The 11819-nt window shown below is 38.7% G+C and overlaps 1 protein-coding gene across 4 annotated transcripts in view; it reads left to right on the forward strand.

The window, feature by feature from the left end:
• ATG5 (autophagy related 5) overlaps nt 1-11508 on the forward strand; it is a 125963-nt gene extending 114455 nt beyond the window's left edge. For 3 of the 4 annotated variants that reach the window (XM_037158985.2, XM_037158984.2, XM_053664794.1), the window contains one exon: nt 9182-11393. In XM_037158985.2, coding sequence (XP_037014880.1) covers nt 9182-9318 — 137 coding nt within the window. In that variant the 3' untranslated portion in view covers nt 9319-11393. Of the gene's footprint in view, nt 1-9181 lie in introns of all 4 variants that reach the window. The other variant, XM_037158986.2, reaches the window with a different exon arrangement.
• The last annotated feature ends 311 nt before the right edge of the window (nt 11509-11819 follow it).

Genomic DNA, 11819 nt, shown 5'->3' on the forward strand with positions numbered 1-11819 from the left:
TAATTATCACTTATATTTTAAATGAAACTTCTGCTATTCATACTTGGCAAATATTAGTGGGCCCTATTATACCCAAGTAGAATTGCTGGGTCATTTTATCATAGCAGATCAGAACATTTGAACCTATATTTTCAAAGTTCTATTGGAGGAGAGGGCGGAAAGTGAACTTCAAGTTTTAATTTCTAACTTTTAACCACATTTTTATTTTGTCGGGAGGCTTTTAGTTTATTTAAATGGTCTTAAAATCATTTAATTTAATACAGTATTCTATTTCTAATTATAACTAATTACATGGGATTGTTTTTTTTAGTTTAAATTTTGGTTTATGTTCTCATTAAGAAATACAGAGATTGTAATCAAAAGTCAGAGAATTAACATGGCCACGTTTTGAAAGTCTTGTGTAAAATGTTGAAGAGTCAAGGCTCTGGGAATATTATAGGCAGAAATAATAAAAATAAATATGAAGTATATATACTGAAAGAGATATGTAGCATATATTGACTGTGATATTGTATGTTCATTAAGACCTGTACTGGTGAGTATAGATCCGGAAGAAGTTCATGTAAGTATTTTTAAATGGGTTTGTATTTCTCTGATAAACAGCACTCTCCTTCTGTTTGTGATCATAGGATAAAAGCTCTGTAAGCTTGTATATGTTCATTTTTACTGCTACATCATGTAGTGTGCTCTTAAGATTGAGATCTCATTCCCCAGGAAGCATTTCTGTCTAAGATTAATTGCCCTTTTAAAATCAGCGTTTGATGTATTCCTTTGGCTATATCCTGGCTTGGTTTAACCTTCTTTGACCTGACCTCACTGACTATTACCGCTGAGGCTGAGTCAAAATCCTTCAACATGATGTATGCACTTCAGATTTCAGCCTGTGGTTTTTCATGTCAATGGATTCAATTAGTTGGCGTTTTACTAATGAACATATCAGAGGTTAAAGAATTTGTCAGACAGAACAAAATTGTTCAGACCAGTGGTAACCAAAAGGCTCATCTCTTTATTTGCTTAAAACTTTTTTCATAAGTATTCAGTGTTGTTTAGAAGTTTTACCTTCAGCATTGCACATTCCAGAAGAGCAAATCAAGTCATTTTCTGCTGAATAATATAAAATGTAAATGTGAAGGCACAAAGCTAAAAACAATAGTTAACGGTGTTTGTCCTTAGATTTTTATTATTGTATATTCATGAGTGTGACCTAAAAAAGAAAGTTATTTATTTAAGCTGAAATTTTCTGATTAAAAGCATTTTCCCATGAACATATACCAGCTATTTCTTTAGTTCCCTTGGAATAGCGATTTTGCATATTTAGTATATTTGAAACTTAGCATCTCTCTAGAATTTCAAGTGACCTGTTTTTAAAGACATTTAGGTGATATTCCTTGTTGAAAGGTAGCTTTAAAATAAGGATTAAAATGTACTGTAGATTGGGTTGGGGAGGACTGAGCCATTGCTAATAGAAATCTCTAAAAGACAGATGCATCGCATACTGTGAGTTCTCAAATAATGATATTTTTGAAATGTATAGCAAAGATTTTGGAAGTCAGTACCACCTCTTCCCCTAGAAAGTTTTCATTTAAAAGAAAAAAAAACTTACCGAAGGCCTGTTCAGCCACATAATCACAGCACAGTAGGGCCCATCTGACTTGTCATGATGTGCTCTCCTGAACGTGCATGCTGAGAGCACTGCCAGCTTAATCCAGAGGGTTTACAGTGCTTAGGGAGTTTTTTAAATGTCAGTCATTTTGTTTGCACAATGATTGAGTCTTTGGACTTTTGTTATTGTCATTCTGTTTTTTCTTAACACATTCATAAAATTTATGTGCCACACTGAATAATAATATGCAAACTATACAAGTATATTAACACAAGGCCAAATTCTCACAGCCTTTTGCATGCTAGTAGTAAAACTATTCTCATAACTCTGTGTTCAGGAACAGAATTACAGTGAGGGTTTACTTGTTGTTTACTAAACCCTGACCTTTTAAAAACTGACTTGTTTTCACTATTAGTAATATGCGTGACACTTACTTCTTAGGGAGTGAGCAGGAGGGAGGAATGAGGAAGAGAGGCACTCACTTTTTTTGAATACCTACTGTGTCCAAACCCTGCGCTGAGTTTTTTACTTACTTAGGCCATTTAATCCTCCATGCAACTCTGAAGATTAGAATTCTCTATCCACATTTTCGGAGGAGGAAACAGACTCAGAAGGTTAAGTGACTTGCCTATTAATTCAAAACTAGTGAATTATGTTGATTTGAATTCTAAAAGAAACACGTTGCTGTGTAGGTGTAACAGACTCCTGTGCTAGAACTGGACGGCATGTTAGTGATCCTCCACTGGATCGGTGGTTTACAGCTGACCCATGGAGTTACATCAGAAACCGCCCAGGTTGTAAGTCGGTGAGCAGCAGGACTGTGGAGACAGGCGCAACCCCGCAGCAGTGCAGGCTGCCCGCCCTTTGCCTATGTTATGCATTGTGTTTCTGCTAACACTTTGTTTGAGAAAAACTCTACATTCCTATTATAATAAAATTTATTCAGGGGACCATTTAAAAACAAACTTGACCTCAGAGATTGATTTAGAAGATGTGGAGAGGCGTCCGGCTTATTTTATTTTTTAAAATTTTCCAAATTATGCTGATCATCAGCCAGATTTGCAAACCATGGGGTCTAGATAGACAACTTCATTTTATATATAAAGAAAACCCTCAGAGATAGGAGGCCTGCGCGGAGCTCCTCATTTCCAGAATTGGAATTCAAGTTGCCCGCCTTCCAGTTCATCCGTCTCGATAGCACCTGGTCAGCTATCAGTGCACAGCGGGCCCTTTCTCTTTCGTGTCTCACGTATGCTGTTGTGTAGTGTTGTATGCACCGTGCGTGTGCATGTGTGTATATGTATGTATATGTACACATGCAGGCGTCATTTTCTGTATGTACATAGCAAGCTACCATTGCTTTATGTTCATAATTGTCACTAATGACTTGTGTGGCTAGTGTGAATTGTCTTTTTGCTTTTATGTGTAATTATTACCATTCCAATATGTGACCAAAATCATTGTGACTCTATTTTTCTTGAACTGTCCCACAACTCTAAAAGTACTTTAAAGTAGATGCTAGTTTAGAATTGAGTTTGTTTTTATTACAATATTGGTAATAATGCAAAACTATGATACATTTCTAAATGAGATACATATAAGAAATGAAATTTTATTGTGATAGTCTCCGTATTGATATATGATCTAAGTGAATTAAATTCCATCTCTACATAAAGAAAAACATTTCTTTGACATTTGTTTCTGTGCTTTTCCTTAAATCACAAACCCAAAGGATTTATGAGTGACTGTTTTTGTATTTAGAAGATGTATTAAAATAACTTAGAAGATGAATTAAAATAATTAGTTTTAAAAGTTGCTATGTGTCCCAGTCAGGGCACATGCTTGGGTTGCAGGCCAGTTTCCAGCGTGGAATGCACGAGAGGCAACCATACATTGATATTTCTCTCCCTCTCTCCTTCCCTTCCCCTCTAAAGATAAATTTTTAAAAAGTTGCTATGTGGACATTCCATAAAATAATGACATGTATGTACTCTTCAAAATTGTCAAGGTTAAGAATAACTAAGAACTGTCCAGAGTATAGAGAAATGAAAATTCAATGCAATGTATGGTTTCTGGATTAGATCTTAGCCTGAAGTAAAAATAATTGGGATCATTGATAAAATTTGAAATTATTACATAATAGTATTTATTATATTGTGGGAGCTACAAAAAATACTTTTCTTCTCACCATCAAAGTTCTAGCTGGGCTAGTAATTCAGATAACATACATCAGATTAACAGGAGAAATCAAAATTTAGTGCATGCACATGGAGAATTCACATCAGCATGAAAATTCCAAAGACAACAAGGCACCTTTGGGTATATATGTTATTATGGACAAAAGAGGAAAGAGAGGAACGGTGGTCTTACATTTTAGAAATTAAAATGGACAATTAACTGGTAGCAAAAGAGTGCCAAATACGTTTCTGCTGGGCCACTCAGAAAATAGTAGCAGTACAGGGTGGAGGGCGGTTTCTGCCTGGAGTCTTCCTGTTCTAAATTAAGCTGAGGTGAGTATACTAAGATTTCTTTCCTGGAGCAGGTCTTTCCATCTGAATCTTTTGAACTGGAAATGGGAGAGTCAAACACTCTTTCTGAGTCTTAAGGTTTTTGATTTTTTTAAAGATTTATTTATTTATTTTTAGAGAAGGGAAGGAAGGAAGAGGGAGAGAAGTATCAGTGTGTTGCTTCCTGTCGTATCCCCCCCCCCCCACTGGGGACCTGGCCCACATCCCAGGCATGTGCCCTAGACTGGGAATTGAACTGGTGGCCCTTTGGTTCTCAGGCCGGCACTCAGTTCACTAATCTGCACCAGCCAGGCTGTGTCTTGTTTCTTAATAATTAGCTTAAAATCAGTATCCCAAAAAGGGCAGTTTTAGGGTGGCACAACTTTGATTCTTCCAATATCAATATTAAATGTTTTATTTTGCCCTGGCCAAGTGGCTCAGTTGGTTGGAGCATCATCCTACCCCCGGAAGTTTGCTGCTTTGATTACCAGGCAGAGCACATACCTAGGATGCAGGTTCGATACTGGTCTGGGTGCATTCAGGAGGCAACTGACCGGTGTTTCTCCTTCACATCAGTGTTTCTCCCCCTGTCTCTCTCTCCCTCCCTTCCTTCCTCTCTTTAAGTGTTATTGGTGGGAAACAAGCTCTTGCAGTTTCACGTGGAAAAGAATCTCCTGAGACCCACATGGGAGGATGGGATTCTGTGGCAAACTTTATTGATGATGTAAAATTAAGGGGATCCCCCTCCTGACTTCCCAATATCCCATCTCTGTTCATCTCACCGTGGAAAAGTCCAGTCTTGTTTTCAGTAGGGCCAGAATTGAAGGCCTCTGCCCTGCATTAAATACAGTACAGAATAGTCCTGCATCCAGCTGGCTTAGCATGTGTTTCCAGCTGCAACCCATTGCTGTGCTGCAGTATTTAAGCTTCCTCCTGAAGCCTGTATGTGGAGACCACATGGCCATTGGCCACGTGACTGCTAAGGCCACATGGCTATGGAGAGACGATGTGTGAGTGCATGGGGCAAGTACAGGTGACCTGGGGTTGAGCCAGAGGGAGAGAGAGAACTTCTTTGTATTCTGAGTTTATATTAGCTTGAGCTTAGAAAAAACCAGAAGCTTTTTCAAATTCGCTGTTGAACTTCCCACGGTTTCCTGGGCTTTGGATGGATTTATACCCCCTAGTTAGACTGACAGGCCTCTTCGGTCAAGCTTCTCCCTCTGCATCCCCCCAGTCTGGCACCTGAGTGGGGGAGGGAGGAGAGTTAATCCCCTTGGCCCAGCACAATGCTCTGGTCCCTGGAGTGGGACGCTGTAGCTTCCTGGCTACCAAGCAGGCTTATGTTCCTCTGTTTATTAAGCTCAATGTCTAAGTCCCTTCGCTCCCCTTTCCTTATTAATAATTAGTTAAATACCAGTGGTAACATAAGCATATCCTCAGGTGAGGATTAAACATTGAAGTTAAAATTTTTTATTTTGAAAATAGAAAGTACGCACTAAAATATTAGTGGTTAAGGGCTCAGTGTTTCCACTTTACTCTCAAATCAGGAAATAATTCAGAATGATAAAATAAATGGGGCAAATATAAACTGTTAATGGGTAAAGGTGAATTTCTTATACTATTCTTGCAACTTTTCTCTAAGTTTGAAAATATATCAGAATCAAAGTTACCCCAAAATTGCCTTGTAAGAGAGAATTTCATATAGAACTAGTTCACTTACTGTCTCAATGCTTGCCTACTTTAAACCATCAAAGTAACTTCTAAAAACTGAGTGAGTGAAATGTGGAGTAACATTTTTCTCCTGAGTCATTTGCTTTGTTGTGACATATTTCTTATTCCCAAGTATTAAATTCTAGACTCACATTTTGAAACAGAAAGACATATTTACCAAAAACATGATTTACTTTAGCAATGTCATCAAGTGTTTCCTTTCTACTGTCAGGGAAAAAAGAAACATCTGCTAAGTTTGCACTGCTCCATTTCGTCCTTCTGACATTGCCAGAATGTATTGTGGGGTAGGGAGCAAGCATCCCCCAAACGTGCCACCCTGGCATGCGGATTGTTTCAGACCGAAGTCAGGTAGAGCCCAGAAAACTCAGCAAGTGTTTTTTACTCCCCCCCCCCAACACACACACACACTTTTTCTTAGATTCCTGCTTTGGGAAGGGAGCCTTGACTTAGTCACCTTAAGAATTTACACCCCAGCACTGGTCAGGAAGACCCACAAGTTAGACTAGATAACCCCCGCCCCAGCCCCTATTGTGTCCCACTGTCTCTGAGTTGCCTGGCAAGAACTGGCTGCTGTGTGCTTCCTCGGCCTCCTATAAATCACCCATTCTCACTTCTGAAATCTAATACTGCCCCTCCTTTTCTCAATTCAAAAATGTTATATACACGCAGTGTTACCTCACTGTCTTTGGAGCTTTAATGCTTATGTGAATTCCCCTAATGTACGTATTAAATTTATTTTCTCCTGTTAATCTGCTGTACATTGAGCTTTTTAACCAGCCAGAAGAGCTAAAGAGGTCAGGGGAAGTTACCTCTGCCCCAGCAGTGCAGTCGCGCTTTGTTACTCGTGGCAGCATGCATTGAGCTGGTAGGTGGCACGTACACCTGGCTGGTCTGGAAACATGGACTTTTTCTTATTTTAATAACCAAAGCAGTCTATATGTAGGGTTCTTCTACATGGTCGTGCTAGCCATCAAAAGCTGTTCTCAGAAAAATTAATTTTGGCAGTGTATTTTACCAGCAGCGAAGTTGCGCAAGCCCTGCGGACGTTTACTGATTAATTGCTAAGTGTCGGGCACCGTGCTAGGCACCGGGGGCACAGTCATGAGTAAGAGAGAGACTGTGTTGAAGGACATGATGGTGCCAGATCCACTTCCTTCGCTGACCAGATTTAGTTAGTGACGCTTTTATGTTACAGATCTATAGCAGCCCCAATTTAAAGCAGAGAATTAATGCTGTCTCTTAAGGTTTGTGACAGGTAATGTGATTTATTTGGTTTGTTGTACAGAGTATTTGAATCATTCTTATGTTCTGCAGCTTCAGTTGTATAATTTGAACTCCGAATATTCTTTTGTGTAGCATCGTTGGACTTTTGCCTTTCAGATACTCTGTGCACGAGTGTGCCCTGTTGCATTTGCTCCCACACTTAAAACCTTCAGGCACAGTATTTTGGACACTGAGCTGTTTCTTCTGCTTAGTTTCAGAATATCCAAAAGTGGTTCTGGCCCAAGGAAAAACTTTGCAGATAAGGAACTTTTACTCTTACACCACTGCTCTTTCATTTTTGACTCAGTGCTAAGTAGGAGGAAGATTCTGAGAATATTAAAATATTTCAAAGAAGTATGTAATAAGAATATAAAGAGAACTACACCGGAAATGTTTTCAAATATTCTAAGAAAGATTTAATACAGTAAAATTTGGCAATCCAGAAATTACAAAGAATGAATCATTCCAGATAGTGGAGGGTGTATCCATTTGAATACCAACATTTAAAAAATCTTCTCAAAGTACTAAACCCTGCTTTCTCTAGTGCTCTGTGTCTGGCCAAATCTTCTATTTGAAGATGATAGTCCTCCTTACGGAAATCGATCACTGTATTAGCCCCAGTCACAGCTGTGTAAAAAGCATGCGTAGATGCAGCAAAGATCAGCATACAAAACAATGGAAGCATTGTTTAGGTTAGTAGCGTTATGAGGTGATGTCTTTTTTCCAAAATTGTTTTAATCTATGACACAGTAATTCAGAGTTTTAGAGTAATAGAGGTTTGGAACTTTCGTTTGGCTGTTTGGGGAACTGATTCTCTGCTGTGTTTCTGCGTCCTCTCATGGTCAATCTGTTGACTGTCACGTCCTGGGACCGCGCTGCCTCCAACAGGAAGTCTAAGTGTTTCTGTAAAAGGGTCTCTTGTTTCAGGTGCTGTCGCGTGTCCATCAGCCCACCTCGCCTACACAGTGGAGCACTGGGCATGTGAAAGTCATTTCGAATGGAGCGAAAGGGGGAAAGTGGGGTATTTCCCTCTCATGTGGTTCCATGAATTCCCTGTTTCTTTCTTGTCTTCTGTCTCCAGGAAGCTGAGAGGTGTAAGCGTTGTATTTTGAAGAGACTAAAAGGGACGAACCAAGAATCGTGCTAAAGAATTGGCACAGTTTTCTTGAAGGTTCTTTATTTTCCTCCAAAAGAGGAGTTTGGTTTTTCTTTCTTTTCCTAGATGCTTCTGTTGACATTAAAGATCATCAGTACATCGTACCAAAATCATAAAAGATGGAAAATTAACCTTTAATTTGTAGTAAAGTTTGATTTAAAAGAAAAACCCCCCTCCCCCTCTTCCCTCTTAAATAAATAAAATCTTAAAAAAAAAAAAATAAAAAAAAAATAAAAGAAGTGTGAATTGCAGCATCCTCTTAATTAGCAAATGGGTGTTAACAAAAATCAATCAGGTTTCATGACTCTAAAACAGAAATCCCTGAGTCAGACTCTTAGTTCCTTCTCATGAAAACTTGAACTCTTATTCAGTAACGTCGCTAAAACTTGACTGAAAATTAACCTACAGCTCCCATCTGTTTTATTAAACATTTACCTAAATACAGATCTTATTCTTGATGATTTCTACTCATGTATCTATTTTATTTATTTTAAATATGTGTTGACCTACTTCATGTGCCCATGATTTCAAGTTGCCAACCATATAGTACAGTTTTTAGTGCATAACTAAAATAAATTCTGGTCAGTGGGTACAGTGGGCTGTTTTCTCCACTATAGTTTCATTAACGTCAATCTTAGGTAAGCACAGTAATTAAGAAAGAATGAATACTTTCACATATAGCAACAGAATTTTTGCCAGAATTCATCGTAACCCTCAGGTTTCTGTTTTGGGTGATACATAGTGCAACATTTGAACTTTCTCCACGCATGTCCACATTTCCTGCTTAGGAGACAGGCCAGGTTTAACCTGTTGAAGCTGTAAAGTCTGTCTGATTCACTAAGGATTCTCAAAAGGCAGATTATTTTATCTTCAGCTATTTTGAGTCACATTGATTATTATTGGATTTCTTTCTTGGAATAGATGGGGAAAAACAGAACCAAGTGTTGATTCATGGAATTGAGCCGATGTTGGAAACACCTCTACAGTGGCTGAGTGAACATCTGAGCTATCCGGATAATTTTCTTCATATCAGTATCATCCCACAACCAACAGATTGAAGGATCGGCTGTCGGCTTGAATGGAATCACCTTTCAGCAGGATTTACCAGAGCATGTCACCCTTTTGCTTCAATCAGGTTCGGTGGAGGCGACCTGACCAGAAACGCCACTTCGCCCCTTCGAGCCAAACAGGAACAAGATTCCCTGTCTGATAAGGGCACTTGGGCTGGTCTTCCTTTGCATCACCTCTGCTTCCCTCCACTGCCGTCGTTAAACCTCAGCTTCGACAGGAAAGACTTCACAGGACCACTGCGAGTCTTCTGTTTTCTTGTAAAATATAATGAAGCCGAAACCTCTGGCCTAAGAAGAATATGGAAATATGTGCCACTCAATTTGTATTTCTGATTAACAAATAAACAGGGGTATTTCCTAAGGTGACCATGGTTGAACTTTAGCTCTAGGGAGTGGAAACATTGGTGTAATTTTCAAGAGAATCAGACTTAAGAAAGTAAAAGAGAAATTCTGTTATCAATAACTTGCAGCAATTTTTGTAAAAGATCAAATTACAGTAAACCCATCTTTCCTTAATGAAAATTTCCTATGTTTACAGTCTGTCTATTGGTATGCAAACAATCTTGTAACTTTGATAATGAACAGTGAGAGATTTTTAAATAAAGCTTCGAAATATGTTTTGTCATTTAATAACATCAGTTTTGTCACTTTTTCAGTGCTCTCTGGCTCGCACACAGTAAATCGCTGTTTTTACTCTTGTGTTTTAACTGTTCAGACTGGTGGTCACTGGCAAGGAATGAATGTAGGGCATAGGATAACTTGTCTCGGGAGCTGTCATAGAATTTCTAGCTAAATGGTTTTTAGATATGTGTTCTTTACATGCTGAAGGTATAAATAATCTTATCATTTACCTTTGCTGCTGTTTACCACTGTAAACCTGTCGGATCACAGCATACTCAGCATCTGTAGAGGGTAATTTCACTTTTTTGGAAAAACCGATCCCTTTCTGGGCTAGTGTCTTTCATTGGTTTCAGGTCTAATGTTTCACTGTGATCCCTGGCAGCCAGTCTGAAAAAGTCTAAAGATTATAGATCTGACTGTAGTAGCTTTTCCTTAATTCTACCAAAAATATTCGGAACTTACTGGATTCTTATTCAATATGAGGGAAATTTTGCTGCACTTTATTACTACACTGTTGAAATTCTACCAGCCAAAAGTACTTGTGCATTGTGCTTTAATTCTTCTGAGCTGGCTTGCTGTCCGTATTGAATGTGTACCCATTGGGGTACGCTAGAAGACATAGTATCACACAATAATGGTGTTAGATTGCACAATAAAAATGAATGTTTTTCTTATAAAAATTGTGAATATTGAAGTGAGATCTTGCTGGTGCTCACTGCTTCTTTTTTCCCTTCAGTGATTAATAGCAGACTTGTTCACAAAATGAGATAAAATTTATTAAAGATCAAATATTCTGGAATGGAAGGCATATGTCTCAATCAGATAGAAAAATGGGCACCAGTGTGATCAGCAGAAAGTAGAAGCAAGTGGCGAATAACTAGCTAATGTCAATACAGTGAAAAGTATCACTTTAGTGCAGGCAGAAATGATAGTTGAGTTACTTACGGATAAAAAACCCACTGACTAGTATTTTTTCAAAAGAGGTTGATCTGAATATGATTGTTCACATTAAAAGTGTTTATCTGTCTGTTCAGTTTGGGGGTTTTCCCCTCGATGTTTTGACAGACTGAAGTGAGCGTCAGTGAGCGAGAGGGTCGAGATGCTGGGGAGTGCGGAGCCGTGAAGGAGACAGGGTGGGGAGCACAGGAAGGAGTCTTTTTCCACAGACGAGACCCTTACAGGATTTCTGCAGCAGCCTCACTGGAGCTTCTAGTGACCTTTACTTCCAGAGTTGAAAGTTTTTATCAGGCCATTGCCTACTTTTACTTACTTGTTCATTATTACACCAGTGTCATAACTCTGTTACTCTGGTCCCAGGCCTCTTGATACCTAGAGGGAGAATAGAAACAAATTAGCACTGGCTTAAATATCTATTTTTGTTTCTTTTTATTTGAGTATTTAAATTTTATGGTTTATTAAAAAATTAAACAAATTTTCTGTTTGTCTTTATTTATAGAAGTTGGAAATGAAATTTATATAAACCTATTAGGGAACTCACTGAAATTTCCTTAGTCTCATACCACTCATAAAAGTTTCTCTAAGAAATAAAAGCTATGGCCCTGGCCGGTGTGGCTCATTTGGTTAAAGCGTCGTTCCCTAAACCAAAAGCTCACGGATTCGATTCCTGGTCAGGGCTTATGCCTAATTTGTGGGTTCGGTCCCTAGTCAGGGTGCCTGCAGGAGGCAACCGATTGATGTTTCTTTCGTTCATGTCGATGTTTTTTTCTTTCCATCCTTTCCTCTCTTTCTGGAATCAATAAATATATCCTCAGGTAAAGATTAATAAAAAGGCCTAGCCATCGATTTCTGATCAGGGCACAAGTCTAGCTAGGCTGTGGGTTCCGTCTGGTCGGGGTGCGTGCAAGAGG

The sequence above is a fragment of the Artibeus jamaicensis genome, unplaced genomic scaffold (assembly GCF_021234435.1).
Source record: "Artibeus jamaicensis isolate MK-2021 breed Jamaican fruit bat unplaced genomic scaffold, CSHL_Jam_final contig_387, whole genome shotgun sequence".
In the NCBI taxonomy this organism is placed as follows: domain Eukaryota; kingdom Metazoa; phylum Chordata; class Mammalia; order Chiroptera; family Phyllostomidae; genus Artibeus; species Artibeus jamaicensis.